The following is a 19,737-nucleotide window of genomic DNA, read 5'->3' on the forward strand; positions in this document are numbered from 1 at the left end:
TGGAAGGACTGTTTGAGAATCGCCTTGGGGGTCTTTATTAAAACCAATTAGAACACTGATATATTTCCCTGATTATTACCAATGTCAAGACCTTCTTAGGAGGGCAGCCTCCTATTAATTTTCATGTGTGATTCCTGCAAACTCTCTACCATTGAATATATCAATCAGATTTCTAGATTTTAGAAGTGTTTCTTTAAAGAAGAAAAATGAATCTCCTTGAACACACTTTTTAAACGTATATACTTAGAAATTCTGAAACAGAGCATTTAAAAAGAAAAAGCAACGATTAAGTTTTGTGTAATGTGTTAAGGACCTGGTTGTACTGTGTTGTTGATGGACTGATGTAATTACTTCCTGTTCGTCTTCACTTTGGTCACTGCTATAAAATGCTTTATCTTCCTCTTCTGGGTTTGGTTTTAGTATTTTAGTCACCCCCAGGGCCACCAAAACTTAAACTGTTCTCGTTGTAAGACTATTATGTGTGTATCAGGATGCATGTCTATGTATGACCTGCATGTCTCTTCTCCGAAGGACAGTATGGGGCACAGGATTATAGGGGACAAGGATGCAGACCTTGGAGCCAAATACCTAGGGTTCGTGTCCCAGTCCCTCTACTTACTGGTTCTGTAACCGTGGGCAAGTTGCTAAATCTTGCTATGCCTCAGACTGCTTACCTATAAAACGGGACTTGCGATAGTACTATTTTGTACGGTTCTTGTGAAAATTTCATGACTCAACTCGTGGAAAGCACTTAGAAGAGTGTCAGCCAGAAAATAATCCGGTACAAATATTAACTTTTATTACTATTTTCATCAGAGTCGTATTATTAGTATATACCACGTTCTAATGTTGGTTTACTTCAGGTGCCCGCTAGCTTACAGTATCTGTATCACAGGAGCCACATCAGTTCTTTATGAATTCAGACACAAACAAATGGCAGGAGTTAGTATTGTTCACTGGTTATGAACACAGACGCCAGAGCCAGATGGCATGTGTTCAAATCCCAGCTCTGCTCTTTCCCAGAAGTGTAGCCTCGCACAAATTGCTTCATTTATCCAGGCCCCAGCTTCCTCATCCTTTATAATAAGAATATTCATAGTACCTACTCAGAAGTTTGTTGTAGAAATAAATGGCTGAATTACTATTTGTAAAGTTTTTAGAACAATAGCTAGAAAAAGCTTTCACTGAGTGAATTTTCATTCTGAAAATGAATATGTATTTTTTAAATTGTCTTAAAATTCATCTTATACATGCCTGAGGCTAATAATTAAAATAACTTTTACATATTACATTTACTTATTGAAGAAGCACTTTGAAATAATGGGTTTAATGAGTTACTTTTACTTATTTTAATTAAAAAATATTTATTTATTTTAGAGAGAGAGGACACATATCCACAAGCGGGAGAGGGGCAGAGAGAGAGGGAGACAGAGGATCCCATGTGGGCTCTGCGCTGACAGTAGAGAGCCCAATGCGGGGCTCAGACCCACGAGGCATGAGATCCTGACCTGAGCTGAAGTCAGACGCTCAACTGACTGAGCCACCCAGGCGCCCCTCAATGAGTTACTTTTATGTCTTTTATTATTTTCTTTAATGTTTAGTTATTTTTGAGAGACAGAGACAGAGCACGAGTCGGAAGGGGCAGAGAGGGAGGGAGACACAGAATCCAAAGCAGGCTCCAGCCTCTGAGCTATTGCCACAGAGCCCAACGTGGGGCTGCAAGATCGTGACCTGAGCCGAAGTCGACTGAGCCACCCAGGTGCCTGTCAATGAGTTACTTTTAAAAGCAAGTTGTTTTTGCTATTCTTTCCAAGAAAAGAAAATCGATAATTTCATCTTTTCAATAGTGGGTTTGTTGTTTATTGGTCATGTGGAAACTCTTAAATTCATTAGCTAGGATTTTTTTTTATCAAGGGAAAAAAGTTGTCATCTAGTTTTAACACTTCTGGTGTCAGAAATAATTGTGGTTTACAGCAAAATGGCAGCCAGAAGAAAGAGGTGCAGAAATATGAACTTTAATTAAACCCTTTCTTTCAAATATACTTCACAGTTTATATGCAAGAATAATTTATCACCATGTGAATGAACACTTAATACTTGGCATGGTGTAAAATGGGCAGGGATCTTGTTGCACCATATGGTCTTTTCTCTTGCTTCTTCTTAAGATTCTACGGTGGCAGTATTAAGTTTACTTGAAGTATGTGGCTCAAATCATACATTCAGCTTTTATTAATGGTTTGCTTTCGAAAGTGCAGGCACTGGACCTATAATCATGTATAAAGTATAATCCCAACCATGAAGATGCATCCAGTTTAGTAAGGAGATGGTGTATGAATCAGAAGAAATCCCCAACAATCTCTCACTGGAGCTCCAACCATGAATCTGAAACTGGAAGCCATTTGTAGAAAATGTCACCCAACAGCTTCATTTTAGAGAGAATGTACCAATGCGGGAATGATGAGGTCCCATGACAAGCTACTGGCAGATCCTTGACGATATATCTGGCTTCCTGACTTAAGCCCGAGGATCTTTGTATTGCTTCACATTGACTCATTTTGTGATCTAACTGCTCCGAGGTCCCTATCTGTGCTTTTTCCACACAGTCAGTTTGGATTGCAAGAAACAGCATTTGATGTATTATTAATATGCCCAAGTCTGAGGATGAAGCTGTTAAATGATGACACTGCCTTTTCAGTCTTTCTCTCTCTTCCACACAGCCTTTTGCATACCCTGAAATGTCTGTCTACAACAAATATTGGACTCCATATTCCTTGAAAAGAGACTAACAGAATACATCATACCGTGTACTGGGGGCAGGGACGGACTTCTGAAAACCTAGATATGTTTTCCCATATTACAAAGGAGGCAGAGAAGCTTGGGTTGGTAAAGTCAAAGACCATCATAAGGGACAATGTTCTGCTCCAACAAATTAGAATTCCACCAATTCCTTTGTTTTCTAGACTACTAAGACCAGACGGATACCATGTGGTATCCCCCATGTAACTCTTATTCCTCAATTCGTCTCTTAGAGAAAGCACCTCACCATCCTTTTCTGGGCATCTCAATCTGTAAGGCAAGAACAACTCCTTATACTGAGTAAGACCTGTGGGCTTGGACTGTGGCACTCTAGGAGGAGAGGAAGAGACCTGGTGTGTGCCCTGCTCTGTATGCAGCCCCGTATGTGTGCAGCAGTTCTTGTCATCAACATTGTCAAGACGAGACCACTCCAGAGCCTCAGAGTGCCTGAATGAAATGCCCAAGGCCTTCTATATTATAAGATATAGAAGTGGTATTCCAATCCAGGTCTATCTGATCTTCAAATCTAGGTACATTCCACTATGCCAAGATTCAGGATGCTTCCTTTCTGTTCTCTTCCCCTCCCCCCTCCCCACTACTACCACTACATTCATACTGGATAGCTAAGAATTAAATGATTTTTTTTCGACACTGCTCAACAAGCTCACCAGTGTCATTTAGACCCACCAGTGCTGAAATGAAGTGTCATCCTCAGTATCAGTGTGTTACCCTCAATGTCCAACAATCTTTAGTGATTCACCTCCTTCAGTGGTGGGTGTGGTAATGGGGATTGATTGCCTGGTTCTGGGAGCTAGGGTTTCAGCTGGAGTGTGGGTGGTGTACCAAGGGAAGAGGTTGATTGTCCAGAAGAAAATGCAGGGCTCTAGGGAGGGGAACAAGCAAGGGGAGTTGCATAGGGAATAATTAACTTTCCAGCACCAGCAAGACTAAGTCTACTGAAGAAGTCCAGGAACTCGAGGCAGGAATTAAGGACCAGAGTAACTATAGGTCAGAAACCCACAAGAGGGATGGAAGGCTCATCTTTCTACTCATGAGTAGCTGAGCCATTGCTGAGTGCCAGGAACAAGACCTTTGGATCAGTCAGTGGGGTATGCTCTTGTATTTTGCATCTCCTGGTTGGAAAAAGCTTGTAAAGTATCCTTTTTAAGACTGCCAGGTTAAGGATCTTCAGCTTCTTGGGTAGACCTTTGATCAAACAAAAGCAAATCTTGTTCATTAAATTGACTCTGTAGCATTCACCGATCCACCAATGAGAACTTGATTATTTAATTGGCAAGTGTTTCAGTGACCATGAGTGGTTTCTCGGCATCTGCCCCAACCTCCTTTCTCTGGCAGGTTCCATTGCTGCCTTTCTCCTTCCTTACACCACACAGTCATGCTGACCAGTTCTGGGACATGCTGTGCTTATGAAGAGCTCTGGGCTTTGGGTCACACTGTTTCTCCTGCATGGCCAACCCATCCACTCCGTTCTGATCATAGTAACTCACTTGAGGGTGGAGCACAGCCAGCCTGCACTCCAGGAGTCTCCCACAACTGCCTCTACTCTCTGCCGTCTCCACCCTCAATCCCCATGGATTAGATGTTCCTCTCCTGGACTCCCATAATGCCCCAAGTTTCCCAATTATGAAAACATACCCTAGCGTAACTGTGATCAATAATAATAATAAATAAATATGGAATGCTTGCTTTGTACCAGACATTGTGCTAAGGGATTTAGAGGCACTAGTCATTTAATCCCCGTGTCAACCTTGCAGTGAGTACGATTAGCATCCCCATTTCATAAATGAGCAAGCAGAGCTCAAAGAGCTGGGGTTTACCCCAAACCTGGAGCTGGTTTGTAGGTGGCAAAACTGCCACCGAGACCCTGGCAGCTGGATTCCACAGCACACGTGTTCATCCTCATAAAGACCTTGAGGGATTTCCTTGTGTGTTTATCCCACCCGCCATGTGACAAGCTGCAAGAGAGAGCAGGGACTGTTTCTTACTCAGCCTGCCCCCTCACTACCCAGAAGGAAGCGCTCCTGTGGTCCAGCGTTTATGGGATGGGACTGAAATGAATTGGGGATGGAGCCCGCAGCTAATCTGACCTTTCTCTCTGCCCGCAGAAGCCGACTGGGGAAGTGGACAGCCCTGACCGTGATGTGCTCAGCCAACAGAGACATTCCATTCCGAGAGAGGTCTGCCTGACACGTCTGGGAGGCCACCATCAGCCAGGCCGCCACAGGGTTGGTGAAAGGGGTGACAGCCGCATTCTCCTGTGCCTACCACATAACCAAAAATGAAGGAGCACTACTGTTTACAAGCCGCCCTGGTGTGCCTGGGCGTGCTGTGCCACAGCCAGGCCTTCACCACCGAGCGACGGAGCCACTTGCGACCCTCGTTCCATGGGCACCACGAGAAGGGCAAGGAGGGGCAGGTGCTGCAGCGCTCCAAGAGAGGCTGGGTCTGGAACCAGTTCTTCGTGATCGAGGAGTACACCGGGCCTGACCCCGTGCTCGTGGGCAGGGTAAGGCTGCTGCTAGGCAGCGTTTGTCTCTCTTGCCACCGTTCCAATAGTAGGGTATGGCCAAAAAAGAAAATTTCTAGGTGGGAAAACACTAATGGCGCTTCAGTAAAAACCATAAAATGAATGTTTAAACAGCCTTTCAGGGGCACCTGGGTGGCTCAGTCGGTTAAGCATCTGACTTCAGCTCAGGTCATGATCTCATGGTTCACGAGTTTGAGCCCCACATCGGGCTATGTGCTGACAGCTCAGAGCCTGAAGCCTGCCTCTTGGGGAGCCTGGGTGGCTCGGTCGGTTGGACATCCGACTTCAGCTCAGGTCATGATCTCACTGTTCCTGGATTCAAGCCCCACATCGGGCTCTGTGCTGACAGCTCAGAGCCTGTAGCCTGCTTTGGATTCTGTGTCTTCCTCTCTCTCTGTCCCTCCCTTGCTCATGCTCTGTCCTCTCTCTCTCTCAAAACTAAACATTAAAAAAAAAAATAAACAGCCTTTAAGACTTTTTAATTTTTCAATTCATAGTCATCCATGTTAAGAACACTTACATTTTCCACTGAATGTTATACCATGGAACTCCATTTTTAATAGCTGCACAATAGTCTACTAATTAGCCATCATTTATTGGCCCATTCTCCAACGGAAGGCATGTCCCTGCCTACACCCTATCTCCAACTCTGGTGCCCTTCTCCACTCTTTATGAAAGCTTGCCTTTTTGCATTAGACATGTTTATTTATTCATCAGTCTCCCTCACTGGACTGGCCCAATGTCCTGTGTCCTGAGGTCCTGGTACTAAGCCTAGTTTTGGGGAAGCCTTTGTAAATATCTGATGAGACAAATGGATATGTCTTCAGAATGGATGAGATTTTATCCACTTGAGCTTAGGGATGGCAAAACCCAGTTGGATGAATTGAGTTCTAGCAGTACTCAGACCCTGCATTCTCTGTGTAATCCCTCCAAAAAAGTGCAAGAGTAGAAAGTCCACAATACATTAAAAAAATTATTGTCCATTATCATTTATGATAAAGCATGCAACCATCTTTCAGAGAAGAGAGTGACATTAACTACAAGGAGATGAGTGGTCATCTACACAAGAATGAACACCTACTATGCTCAGGGAAAGAGCTAAGCAAACGGTAGACTAGCATAAAATAGTCCCTGACCTCAAAGGGTTCAGAGGCTAGTAGAAAGGCAAACTTATCTAACAAAAAACAAAAACAAACAAACAAAAAAAACCCCACCTAAAACTAAAATAATGAAGAAATTCAACAGAAGTGATGATACTTTTACCTGGTAATGTTTGGGAGGGATGAAGGAAGGTTTTATAAAAAACATGATAATAACTTGTAACCTGAGAGATGAATGAGTAGGAGTTATCCAGTGAAGGGGGAAAAGTACAAGAGTAGATCTGGAGGGTGCTAATTTCTGAGTCTTGTATATTCCATTGAGTTATTTCAGTTGTTCTTTAACATGAGAGCAGTAATCCATATTTATGTAATTGACTTATTTGGAAGAGGTTCACAGTAGCATCTGAGTAATGTTCAGGGTTGGGGAAATGCCTTTTCAAAGAGATGTACCAAAGGAGTTTCATTCATGTATACCCCAAAATGGAAAGATTATACCCAAAATAGAAGTAGTCTTGGGAAATGGGAACCCGGGGAAATGATTGGCATGTGAATTCCCTACGTGAGGAGATGGGCTCTGTGCCCAGAGAGGAAGACAAGACTTCAGTCATGGCAGGGGCTGTGCAGCTTGAACACCATGGAGAGCTGTGCGTAAATTTTTCTGAGAATATAGAACCTTTGCCTTAAGGACTTTCTCAGTGGAGAATGGTGTGTTCGTTAGGGTGGAAGATTGTAGGAGAGACAGGACCTGGAGAGCCATTTCCTTATCTCTGTGGAACAAGTTGGCAAGCCCACTAAAAGGGATCATAGGACAAAACATGGAGAAGAGGAAGCAGTGAATGGGCTTTGAAATCCTGGTACCTGAGATTGAGTGTGAGATGTCCGATTGGAGAGGGGAAGAAGAAAAAAAAAGGGGGGCTGGATCCTATGGATCTTCCTTTTGAGATAATGTGGATATATATATATATATATATATATATACACATATATATATATAACTATATATATAACTATATATATATAAGTATATATATATAACTATATATATAACTATATATATAACTATATATAACTATATATATAACTATAGATAGATATAGATATAGATGATATAGATTAGATATAGATATAGATATAGATATAGATATAGATATTGATATCTATATATACAGTTCCCCATGAATAGAGGGAATAGACTAGATGACCTTTGATTTGGCAGCATTCAAGGTTGAGTGCTTTATGATGCTCTGAAAAAGTAGAATTTGGCAAGCGATGGACTTTCAGATTTCTTGCAGGAAGCACAGTCTGTGTCGTGCTGTGCCCTGCAGAGGGGGAAGCCAGCAGTCTTTGGCATTAGGAATTGGCTGTGTATGCCTCAGCAACTGGGTCCCCTGATAGGAAGGAATGGTTTCCCAAACTGCTTTTTGTGTAGAACCTAATAAATAGTGTTGTCAGTTGTACAGGTCATCTTTGTGGGAGAGAGAAAAAGAAGGAATTTATATCTAACTTTCAAATCCGAAAACAAAGTAGAGAAAGATAAGGAGTGCTGTAAGTTTACACTTTTGCAGTGATTTGGTTGATCATGAACTAGAATCTGTTTAATTCATAAGAAACTTGCCAAGCTCACGTGGAATTCATGAAAGCCCAGAGAAACTTCCCTTCTAGCCACTCCTGTTAAAATAAGCATTTATTTCCTTGTTTTTCATTCACAAGACTGAGCCCCTAACTTTTGACAGGTCTCAGGCAGAGAAAACGAACAAATGCAAACTGTTTGGGGGGTTGGGGAGAAAGCCAGCCGCATGGCGGCAGGGATCCCGCCCTCACTGTGGAAATTGTATGAAGATCAGAGCAATTCTGTTCATCCTTTAGAAGCCACAAAATAGCTTCATATTTTACTCACAAACTGCCTTATTCATGAGAAATGTATTAACCATCATTTCATGACAACACGTAGCTTGTTATGAATAACAAGTTCTGAAGGCAGGTATATTTTTTCAAATTTTCCTGAGAAACACTGTGAACTAAAATCAAAATGGTCTTCCTGATTTGTACCTACAGGTACCCCCTGAGCCGAAATATTTGGTGTTTCACTGAGGTGCTGCAAATCAATTAGATACTTTCTGGGAAACTGAAACCAATACAAACATCTTTAAAAAGCACTGTGTTCTATCTTGCTTTGTGATTCTGAACAAGCTCCCCAGGCTTTGGTTTCCTAACAATAATCAAATTGGTGTTAACAATAATATTTAAATGACATTATTAATAATATCAGTATGAAAATGTCATTGCTAATCAATCAATATTATTATCAATGCCATTTGAATAAAGCTTTTTGGTGTATACTGGGTTTTCTCACATAGTAGGCAGAACCAAGGGCTTTTTAGCCACTTGGCTAGCCTTGAAGCCTACGAGAATGGCAAAAGCAATGCTTCTCTCTTCTCACAAAGGGCATAATGAGGGCAGAGGTACTTAAATTAAGACGAAAGCTTCAGACATTGAGATGACATCAAGGGTAGGTAAGGAATTCATTGCTACACGAAAATCAAACGTGGTCTTTGGGTGAGTCCCATGTTATGAAACACAGAGCAGAGACCAGGCACAGGATGGGTAGTCAGGAGAACTGGACGATGCCCTGGCCCTGTGAAGTGTGGAGTTAGGCAAGTACCGTCATTTCTCTGGGCTCTGTGAAAGGAGGGGGAAAACCTGAACATAGGTAAGGTTCTTTCAATAGTCTAAGAAGCTTCATATTTATCAACCCGTCCTACCCACCTTATGCCTATGATCAGAATGAGAGCTTCTTCCTGACAGGCCACATCCCCAGACCCTCATGTGCCTCACAGAGTGTCTTACGGAAAGTTCTGATCAATGAATTGCTTATCGTAATCAAAGCCTAGAAACAACCTCAGTGTCCTTTGGAAGAAGACAGCTAAAATGAGATGATAGCATGCATCCAGCGGAGGTAGCAGTCCAAAAGGTCACCTGAATTTACTGTTATAGGAAAACAGAGGTGCAGAGTGCCATTTGTGCACTATGGCACTTCACTGCATAAAAACGAATGAGGGCATTTATGTATCTGTACAGATATTCTAGCATATGCATAAACCGTATCTTAGATTCACAGGAAACTGGTAGCAACTGTTGTGTCTGAGCAGAGAAACTGAAGGGGTGGGAATCAGAACTGAGAAGACTTACTTATGGCATAAATGTTTGTTTTTTATATTTTTATGTCATCTAGGTTTCTTTCAAAATAACTTAATATATGTGCATATGTGTATATATTTTGCTTGTGTGCATACCCGTGTGAATATGTGCGTATATTTTGTATGTGTGTATATTTGTGAGGGAAAGTATGACTCATAGAATTTAAAAAACTCAGGATTCAGGTCTGAATGTTGGCTTCACCTCCCCCAGCGGTGTGACTTTGGCCAAGGCAATTGTCTTCTCCAAGATTCCATTTCTTCATTTGTAAAATGGGGGCAGAGCATCTCCCTCTCAATGGTGTATGTGGGTGTGTGGGCGTCTGTGTGGGTGTGGGTGGACAGCGTGCTGTGGCAAACGGTGTATGAATGAGACTCTGTTTCCCCACGGCATCCCTCATGGAATTACAAATCTTGGTTTCTCTTTTCCTAGCTTCATTCCGATATTGACTCTGGTGATGGGAACATTAAATACATTCTCTCAGGTGAAGGAGCCGGAACCATTTTTGTGATTGATGACAAATCAGGGAACATTCATGCCACCAAGACATTGGACCGGGAAGAGAGAGCCCAGTACACGCTCATGGCACAGGCGGTGGACAGGGACACCAACCGGCCGCTGGAGCCACCGTCGGAGTTCATCGTCAAAGTCCAGGACATTAATGACAACCCGCCCGAGTTCCTGCATGAGACCTATCATGCCAACGTGCCTGAGAGGTCCAACGTGGGTGCGTACATGAGGGGAGACCCGCTCCATCTACAGGCCTCGTGTCCCTGTCGGGGGTGGGGTGGGGGGCTGCTGCCCATATTCTCCCAAATCAAGAAGCAGAATTTACACCGCATCTTCAACGGCATACGACCCAAAAAAGTGTTATTTGTGTAGTTGAAGTTTCAAATATTTAAAATAGATCTGAGATTTTAATATCTAGTCTTCGAAAACACAAGAAGTGTGGCAGAATGGCAAGAACCTGACGGGCTGCAGGCAATCCTGGTTCTGGCGCTCATTAGCTATGCGACTTGGATCCAGCTCTGTCCATTTTCGCCTTACTGTCCCCTTCTGTAAAATGGAGTCATAGTTTCTAGTCTTGCAGGATTAGAGGCAATGCAGTTCAGTCACTAGTGTGCACTGATGTCTAATGAGGAACAGTAATCGTAATATTTGTTGCATGTAGACATCATACTAATTGACTTACATGACATTATTGCATTTATTTTTTTGTGATAATCCATCTTTGTAGTGAGGTAGGTCCTTTTGACATACTTTGCAGATGGAAAGCCCAAGCCAGGAACAGGATGACTAATTTATCGAAAGTCATCTGAGCTATTAAGTGGCTCCAGAATACACACTTAATCAGGACACTATGCCACCATCTGTTAGGATAATTTAGAAGCGGATATGTCCTTCCATCATGCCTGAAGACACTCTCCATTGTCAAAGGATACTTCTCTCAAGGATTTCTTCAACAAGCCACCTTTTCCTGGCAGCAACTTTTGTCTGGCTTTATAGAATGCATTCATTTGTGGTCTTTTGAGAAATATGCCTCATATTAAAAAGGGGTTGTCTTTCAGACAGTGATCATGGCTGTTCTGGTCAGGGAATGAGTCTGATTATATGAATCAGAGATTTTAGAGCGCAAATGAACTTAAGAATCATCAGGGCCAAACTGCCCATTTTACAGATGAGAAAACCAAGCACCAAGAATGGGAAACAACCTGTTCAAAACAGTTAGATGCAGAAAGTACCCTAGGGCCCTAAGCTCTTTCCACTTTGCATGTAGAACCTGGGATGTGGATTTTTTTAAGCACCACCCCCCCCCCCTTTTTTTCCCTCCTCCAGATAAAGTTGGGCTTTTCTCATACTTTATGAAGGTGGGGCTGAGTCACTTCTTGCCTGTCTCCCCTGGCCGTGACCGGTCCCTTAGTTTCTTGGTAATTGCCTAGGGATTTTAATGAGAAAAATCCAACAGAAATGAAGCATTAAATAGGGGACTGTAGCATGAGCAACTGAGCCAGAAGGCAAAGCCTGCCATCAAAAAGAACACTCTAGAGAATTCACATTGTTCTCACCTCTGGGAGCTCCTTGATGCTTGGGACTAACACCCAGGCTTTCCATCACGGCTTCCGAGAGTCGAACCTGGTGTCACAGTACCGGGCTGCTGTTTATGGCAGTGGCCCTGACGAGCCAGATGGCGGTGGCCCTGACGAGCCAGGTGAACTGTCACATAGTTCTCATTTTGTCATCTGTAAAGTGAGGATAATGTAAACTGTGACGAGGGTTAAGTAAAATACAAAAGAGTCATAACGGACTGAGGGCAGTTCTAGAAACAAATGAAGCATAACAATGTAATACTTTCCCTAGCTCAGTCACAATGATGCAGGCTAGGCCTATTCTCCTTCATAAATGTCCACTGCCTAGAATAGTGCCTGGTCCTATGGGAAGAGCTTGAGAAAAGTTGTTTGCACGAAATAATGAGTTACAGAAACGTAATGAGAAAAAAAAAGGAAGATTTCCTTTTATACCATGTAAAAATCACTGACAGTTGTAAATTAAAGGGTTGTCAGAAGCTGTGTCAACGGGCTCCCTCACCTCCCACCCAGGACCTTGCCCCTCTGCTGGAAATGTCAAGGAAAGACCCTGGGTTTGGTTGGTTGCTCCATGGGGGTTAGGCTAATGACTCTGGCAATAATCTACTTTGCAAAATAGGATTGTAAAATTCCTACCTCTCACACCCAGTTTCTCAAAATACAATTGCTGTCAAAATGAGGAGCAGAGGGGATGGATGCTGGTGGAACACAAGGAATGTGCCCCGAAAGTACCTGGTGCAGGGAGGCTCTAATTGCCGTTTCCCTTCCCAGGCATCTCCCCCCATTCTGTAGTTCAGTGCTTTGTGCCCTCAAATCCTGGTGACCACCAAAGAACAGAGGCTTTTCTAGGAGAAACGGAATCCCGTCTTCCTTCATTTCCCTGGTTTCCTTTCCTTCAGACCCACAGATGTCTTAAGGGTGGCTTCTATTAAATAACTACCAGACCCGTTAGAGGTGGGAAGATGCAATTCTCATGTCATCAGGGAACAACATTCTGTACAATATTTATAGCCATAAATTCATTAAAATGCAGTATTAGAAGCTATTTTATTACATGCAAAGCAACAATAAAATTATGTATTTATTGCGCTGCTACAGATGGAAGGCTACATACTCTGTCCTTACACAAAAAGCAATTCATCACTAATTATCTTTTATTTTACTCTTTGGGAAGATTGTTATTTAATTATTTGATATACTGAACATTTCAGTTGCATGGGTCTTAGAATGTTTTTGCATTAATGTTCATATTGTTATTTTAACTACTAAGCAGAGCACGATGTACTATGAATATAGAAAGTTCATTTTTAAGCTATGGAAATTTTTTTTAAGGAAGGAAAGAGGGAAGGAAGAAGAGGAAGAGAGGAAGGAAGATTACTTGACATCTGAACCCCTGAAAACTGAGAGCATGTTAAACAATTATGGGGCTTTTCTCCATTTTTAAAGTTAAGATGGAACTTTGTAAACTGGAATATAATTCAAAAAGCTGAAGGGGTGTTGCTAATGGATTTATTTCATTTTTAAGGGACATCGGTAATCCAGGTGACAGCTTCAGATGCAGATGATCCCACCTATGGAAACAGCGCGAAGTTAGTATACAGCATCCTAGAAGGACAACCCTACTTTTCAGTAGAAGCACAGACAGGTACTGTGCAGTGTTGTTGGGATCTATGACACATTGTGAATAAGAAGTCCAGGCCTGCTCAGTAAACCTATTTGAGTCTTAGTTTTCCCAAATACAGGAAAGGCCACCTTACAGGATTGTTGAGAGGATTAGACACTGTGCCTGCATGTGCCTGGATATGGTTAGCATCCAATGAACCTTATTTATTATTGTTTCTGCCTCTATGTGACCATGTCACAATAATAAATATAATCTTAAAATACAACTTTTATCTTAAAGTCATATCTTACATTTTTTTGTTGTTAATGTTTGTTTATTTTTGAGAGAAAGAAAGAGCGTGAGCGGGGGGGGGGGCGCAGAGAGAGAGGGAGACACAGAATCAAAAGCAGGCTCCAGGCTCTGAGCTGTCAGCACAGAGCCCTATGCAGGGCCTGAACCCACAAACTGCAAGATCATGACCTGAGCCGAAGTCAGACGGTTAACCAACTGAGACACCCAGGCAGGCCATCAAGATAAATTCTTGAGAAACATGCATTTAAGTTGAACATGTAATTTAAGTTGAATTTTAAGATATGATTTTAAGGGGCATATGGGTGGCTCAGTCAGTTAAGCATCTGACTTTGGCTCAGGTCATGATCTCACAGCTCCTGAGTTCGAGCCCCACGTCAAGCTCTGTGCCAACAGCTCGGAGCCTGGATGGAGCCTGCTTTGGATTGTGTGTCTCCCTCCCTCTCTGCCCCACTCCTGCTCACACTCTCTCTCTGTCTCTCAAAAAATAAATAAATGTTAAAAAAAAATAATGCTCGGGTGTGTTTGGGACGTGGCACATTCCCTCCACTGCACTTACAGATTCCCAATTGGTGTCACCCAAAAAGAAGACTTCACAGTTCTTACAGAAAACAAACAGCAAACCCAAAAAGTGAAAACATGTAGCCACCAAAACCACAATGGTCCACTTCCCTTACACCAAACTTTATTCTAGGGTCCTTCCATTAGAATAAACACTGAAATACTGTGAAAGTTCCATTCTATAATATCACCCCCCAAACTGCTGCCTTTTCCTTTGCCTTTGCAAAGACATTTGCAAATAATCCACATCTGTTATTATAGCTAAATTGTATGAAATACAAATATATATTAATATGTATACACAGGGTCTGCCAATCAGATAAGTTGCCCATTTACTAGATATCACTTCCACTGACCTACGTAATTATCTATTTGTAGCCACTTTGCTTCAGAACACAGTCTATGGGGCTGTGTGGCTATGATTTCACAGAAGCCATTTGCCTTTCCACATTAACCAAGGATAAATGTGGGATTTCATCTAGATTTTTGAGATGTTAAAAACTGCGGAGGAACTCCAATTATAACCTTATTTTTTCTCAAGGACTCATGGTTAGGAACCACCACTTTGAACATACCAAAGTGTTTAACAGATAAGGAAAACAAGACTCAGTGAGTTCAAGGGTGCTGTTGGGAAATACAGACTAAGAGAGGGACAAGGGTGCTTTCTTTATATTTCCAGTATAAATGTTACTATATCTACAGAGAGGAAAAGCTTGCACATGTTCCCAAGAGATTTAAGCAAGCATGGTTTTCATACAAATTATGTGCTAATCTCCAGGGATCATGTAGAATTCAATCATTAATTTACCCCTGTGGTCAGTGACGGGTGATAGTACAACAATGTTTGTGTATGCATTGTGTGTGTTTTTGACTTGTTTGGCTTACTCCTTTAAAATTTAATAATTACATTTTAATGTATTGCTTGGAATATATGCCACCTACATTTAACCTAATATAGATCATAAAAACATTTCCAAGAGTTGAATGCTGGGATAGACTTTCAAAAGATTCCACTGGTAATTCAAAAGTGGGGGTTTAGTCATGGGTATCCATGCAATGGGCCCTCAAATATTTCAGCCTTTAGGATCTTGAAATGTTATGCCTGAGAATAATGAGCTTATTACTTGCGTTTACAATGCAACATATAAAGCATATATGATTATGATGCTATATGAATAATTATGACAATTTGCTGAGAAAGACCACTATATGGTGCTCCAGGTATGGCTACTTGTCATTCTAATTATCATGTCCAAGTGACTCTTCTGCGAGGGCAAGAGCTTTTTTATTCCTCTCTGCTTCCCCTGTGCCTAGAACTTTTTATGTTTTAATGTTGTTACCAATGAATACGTGTGGTATTTCCCACTCACGGATCCAGGTATCATCAGAACAGCCCTCCCCAACATGGACAGGGAAGCGAAGGAGGAGTACCACGTGGTGATCCAGGCCAAGGACATGGGTGGACACATGGGTGGACTCTCAGGGACAACCAAAGTGACGATCACACTGACTGATGTCAATGACAACCCACCAAAGTTTCCACAGAGTAAGTAGGTGGGCTTGGCTTTCACGTTTTAATGGTGCCATGGCTAGCCCTTCTCCGACCCATTTCTGCTTTGCTCAGCTTTCACGAAGAAATCTAGAAGAATGAAGTCTCTTTATCATTCATGCAAAAAATGAAAACATAAAGAATACAACAGCAACATAAAAATTGTAGGTGCAGTAAAGATAGGAGGAGGGAAAGGAGATGTAAAAAGTTCCACAACTCTGGAAAGAGAAAATCTATTTTGCTAGGTATTTCACTAGATACTGGCTCTGCGATCTAGTAATTAATTAACCTCTCTCTGTGTCAGTGTTCTAATTTCTAATCTGGATGTAATAGTACTGAATAAGTTACCTGTTGCTTTAAAATAGAGTGCCCCAAACCTCTGTGATTTAAAACAATAATAATAATTTATTTTTTTCATGAATCAGTCATTTGGGCAAAACTTGGAGGAGACTGCTTTTTCTTTGTTTCCATAGCTTCAAGTAAGGATGGCTTGACTGAGGTCAGAAGATCCACTTCCAAGAATGTTCACTCAAATGTCTGATGAGCTCGTGTTGGCTGTTGGTTTCTATCCATGTGGGTCTTGCCAAGGAATGGCTTGGATAGGTTCTGAAAGTGGGAGCCCCAGGGATACCAAGCAGAAACTGTATTGTCTATTGTGACCTAACTTCAAAAATCACATGGCATTATTTCCATAAGACCGTCCAAATTTAAGTAGAGTTCTTGTAGACCCCATCTTTCAATGGAAAGACTGTCAAAGTCATGTTGAAGGAAATGCATGTGGGATGGGAGATATGGCTTGGGCCACTTTTGGAGAATACAGTCTTCCACAGGTCTTATTGGAATGTTGTTATAACTAAATCAGCTAGTATAAAATCTTATAACACCTGGCATGATTTGTCACAAATGTTAGCCATTATTATTATATGAGGGATTGTAGTCCTTCTACAAAATTCGTAAGGTTACTGAAGGAAATAAAAGAAGATGATTTTGAAAGGTTATTAATCATCATAATTACAACAACTTCCATCATTTAATGAATAGTAATTACTACTGGATATCTTGACAAGAGCCTACATTTTAGATAAAACTAGGTTTCATAAAAGGTGCAGTTAGTGTGCATAGAATGTAGTAAAGCCACCCCCCAAAATAATAATCCAGTTAAAAATGGGCAGAAGCTGGGGTGCCTGGGTGGTCCATTCAGTTAAGCTTCTGACTGGATTTCAGCTTAGGTCATGATCTCATGGTTTGTGAGATCTAGCCCCGAGTTGGGCTCTGTGCTGATACCACAGAGACTGCTTGGGATTCTCTCTCTCCCTCTCTCTCTGCCCCTCCCTGACTCTCTCTCTCTCTCTCTCTCTCAAAACAAATAAATAAACTTTAAAAAAGTGGGCAGAAGACAGGAAAAGACATTTCTCCAAAGAAGACCTACAGATGAAAATTGCTCAATATCATTTATCATTAAGGAAATGCACATTAAAACTATAATGAGTTATCACTTGATACTGGCCATAATAGGAAAAGTAAAAAATACAAGAAAGAAAAAGTGTTGGTGAGGATGTGGAGGAAAAGGAACCCTCATGCACTGTTGATAGGAATGCAAACTGGTGAAGTTAACTGGAAAAGAGTATGCAGGTTCCTCAAAAAGTTAAAAATAGAACTATCCTACAATCCAGTAATCACACTCCTGGGTAGTTACCCCAAAAATACAAAACACTAATTCAAAGGGATAAATACACCCCTATGTTTATAGGAGTATTATTTATAAGAGCCAAATTATGGAAGCAGCCCAAGTGTCCATGGATTGATGAATGGATAAAGGAAATGTGGTATGTATATTATATATATACAAAGCAATATTATTCAGCCATAAAAAAAGAATGAAAAAGGGGCACACCTGGGTGGCTCAGTCAGTTAAGCCTTCGATGTCAGCTCAGGTCATGATCTCGTGGCCCCATATCAGGCTCTGCTGACAGCTCAGAGCCTGGAGCCCGCTTCGGATTCTGTGACTTCCTCTCTCTTTGCCTCTACCCTGCTCATGTTCTGTCTGTCTCTCTCAAAAAATAAATAAACATCAAAAATTAAAAAAAAAAAAAAGAATGAAACTTTGCCATTTGCAATGACATGGATGGAGCTAGAGAGTATAATGCTACGCAATATAGCATATTGGAGTTCAGATAAGTCAGTCAGAGAAAGACAAAGGGGAAAAAAGAGAGAGAGAGACAAACCAAGAAACAGACTCAACTATAGAGAACAAACTGATGGTTATCGGGTGGGGTGGGGGGGGTAGATGGGAGATGGAGATTAAGGTGATGGAGATTAAGGAGTGCACTTGTGATGAGCACTGGGTGATATATGGAATTGTTGAATCACTATATTGTACATGTGAAACTAACACTGTATGTTAACTATACTGGAATTAAAATTAAAAAAATAAATAAATAAATAAAAAAGAATGTAGCAAAGCCAGAGCTTGAACATACATCTGTTTATATAGATACATAGATATAGACAAAGGTATTGTGATCATAAAGATGCTGGTGCCACTAATCCATGGGTGTGTGGGGGGATGTTTCACCACAAAAATGTCATCTTCACTAGATTAGGAGAGTAGCTGGTGGAACCTGGGAGTTTATTGTCAGAGGGATGGCAATTTTTGCAAATGAGGGAACAAGGAAGGCACACAAACATGGCCCCAGGAAGGCACACCAGTCATTCAGAGGAATCCAAAGACAGCAATCTATGCAAGGAACACACTGAGATAGGATTACAAGGCAGTAACCAGTTCTCATGGAGTCCCAAAAGAGGTGAAGAAAGACTGCTTTGCCTGATCAGGCACAAATTTCAGCATCTCCAATAAGCTTAAGGCTCATATAGCATTCTAAGAAACTACATGCTCCATTATCCACACTGCAGAATTGTTTGGTATGCTAGAAGGAAAAGGCCGAACAGGATTATTAGCATGCATCCATTAATGCCTTTGCTAACATGCAGTCATATAGTAAAGTTATATTGCTATACTGCAGATGCTAGTTTCACTGCCATGAACTCCAATGAGATTTGGAGAAAACCAACTAAGAGCAGGTTTCCCTAAGCCTGCCTGTAAATTGGTAATTATTTACAGAGCTTATCTACAGAGACTACACCACCCAGTTGTCCTTGACTGTGCAGGTTCTGGCGTGATACAGTTGAATATGGGTCCAACCTGAAAACATTCAAAGCCACATAATACAGATAAACATAGACAGCATACTGGAACTGATGGAATCCATAGAAAGGGGAAGCTAAAACTTACAAGAGTTTAAGTAACTTGCCCCAAACCACTCAGCTTTGAAGTGGAAGAGACAAAGTTCCCAGCCCTTGTTTCTCCATATTGTTTCCCGTAGAATATTTTTAAAATGTGGAAATACAGATAAGATCATTTCAAATCTGGCTTCCCTACTGAAAAGCTTCCAGTGGCTTCCTTTAAGTTCAAATAGAACCATTCCACAATGGCCTTTTTACATAGATGGGCCCCAACCTACCTATGTACCCTCACCTCTTCCAGAAGGCTCCAGCCACACTTGTCTTCTGGCTTCTGTATGTCTTCAACATGTACCTACTCCAGGGTTTTTGCCATTTCGTCTTTTGCTTTGTCTGTAATTTTTATCCCCAGAGATTAATGTGATTGATTGTTCAGTCCCTTCTGATGCCTTCTTCTGAGGGATGTCTTCTCTGACCAACCAATTCCAAATCATTCTCAGTTCTCCCTCTTTCTTGTTCTCACACAGCACATGTAACACAAGTGTATACATTCACACACACACACGACATATTCATATAGACACTCTCACTCATCCATGCATATGTGTACCACACAACCACATACCCACTCCCAGACACACATTCACACATGAGTGATGGTGTGATCCCCTTCACACTCCATCACACACTCATACACACAGTCACACATACTCACTGTCTCGTTACCCTCTACCACTTATCCTACTTTATTT

The 19,737-nt window shown here is 41.6% G+C and overlaps 1 protein-coding gene across 1 annotated transcript in view; it reads left to right on the forward strand.

Moving 5' to 3' along the window:
* The window catches only part of CDH11 (cadherin 11), a 151,557-nt gene that overhangs the window by 97,427 nt on the left and 34,393 nt on the right, over positions 1-19,737 (forward strand). The window contains exons 3-6 of the mRNA XM_030299198.2: positions 4,923-5,323; positions 10,072-10,366; positions 13,249-13,368; positions 15,575-15,742. Coding sequence (XP_030155058.1) covers positions 5,096-5,323; positions 10,072-10,366; positions 13,249-13,368; positions 15,575-15,742 — 811 coding nt within the window. The 5' untranslated portion in view covers positions 4,923-5,095. The remainder of the gene's footprint in view (positions 1-4,922; positions 5,324-10,071; positions 10,367-13,248; positions 13,369-15,574; positions 15,743-19,737) is intronic.

The sequence above is a fragment of the Lynx canadensis genome, chromosome E2, assembly GCF_007474595.2.
Source record: "Lynx canadensis isolate LIC74 chromosome E2, mLynCan4.pri.v2, whole genome shotgun sequence".
Lineage (NCBI taxonomy): Eukaryota > Metazoa > Chordata > Mammalia > Carnivora > Felidae > Lynx > Lynx canadensis.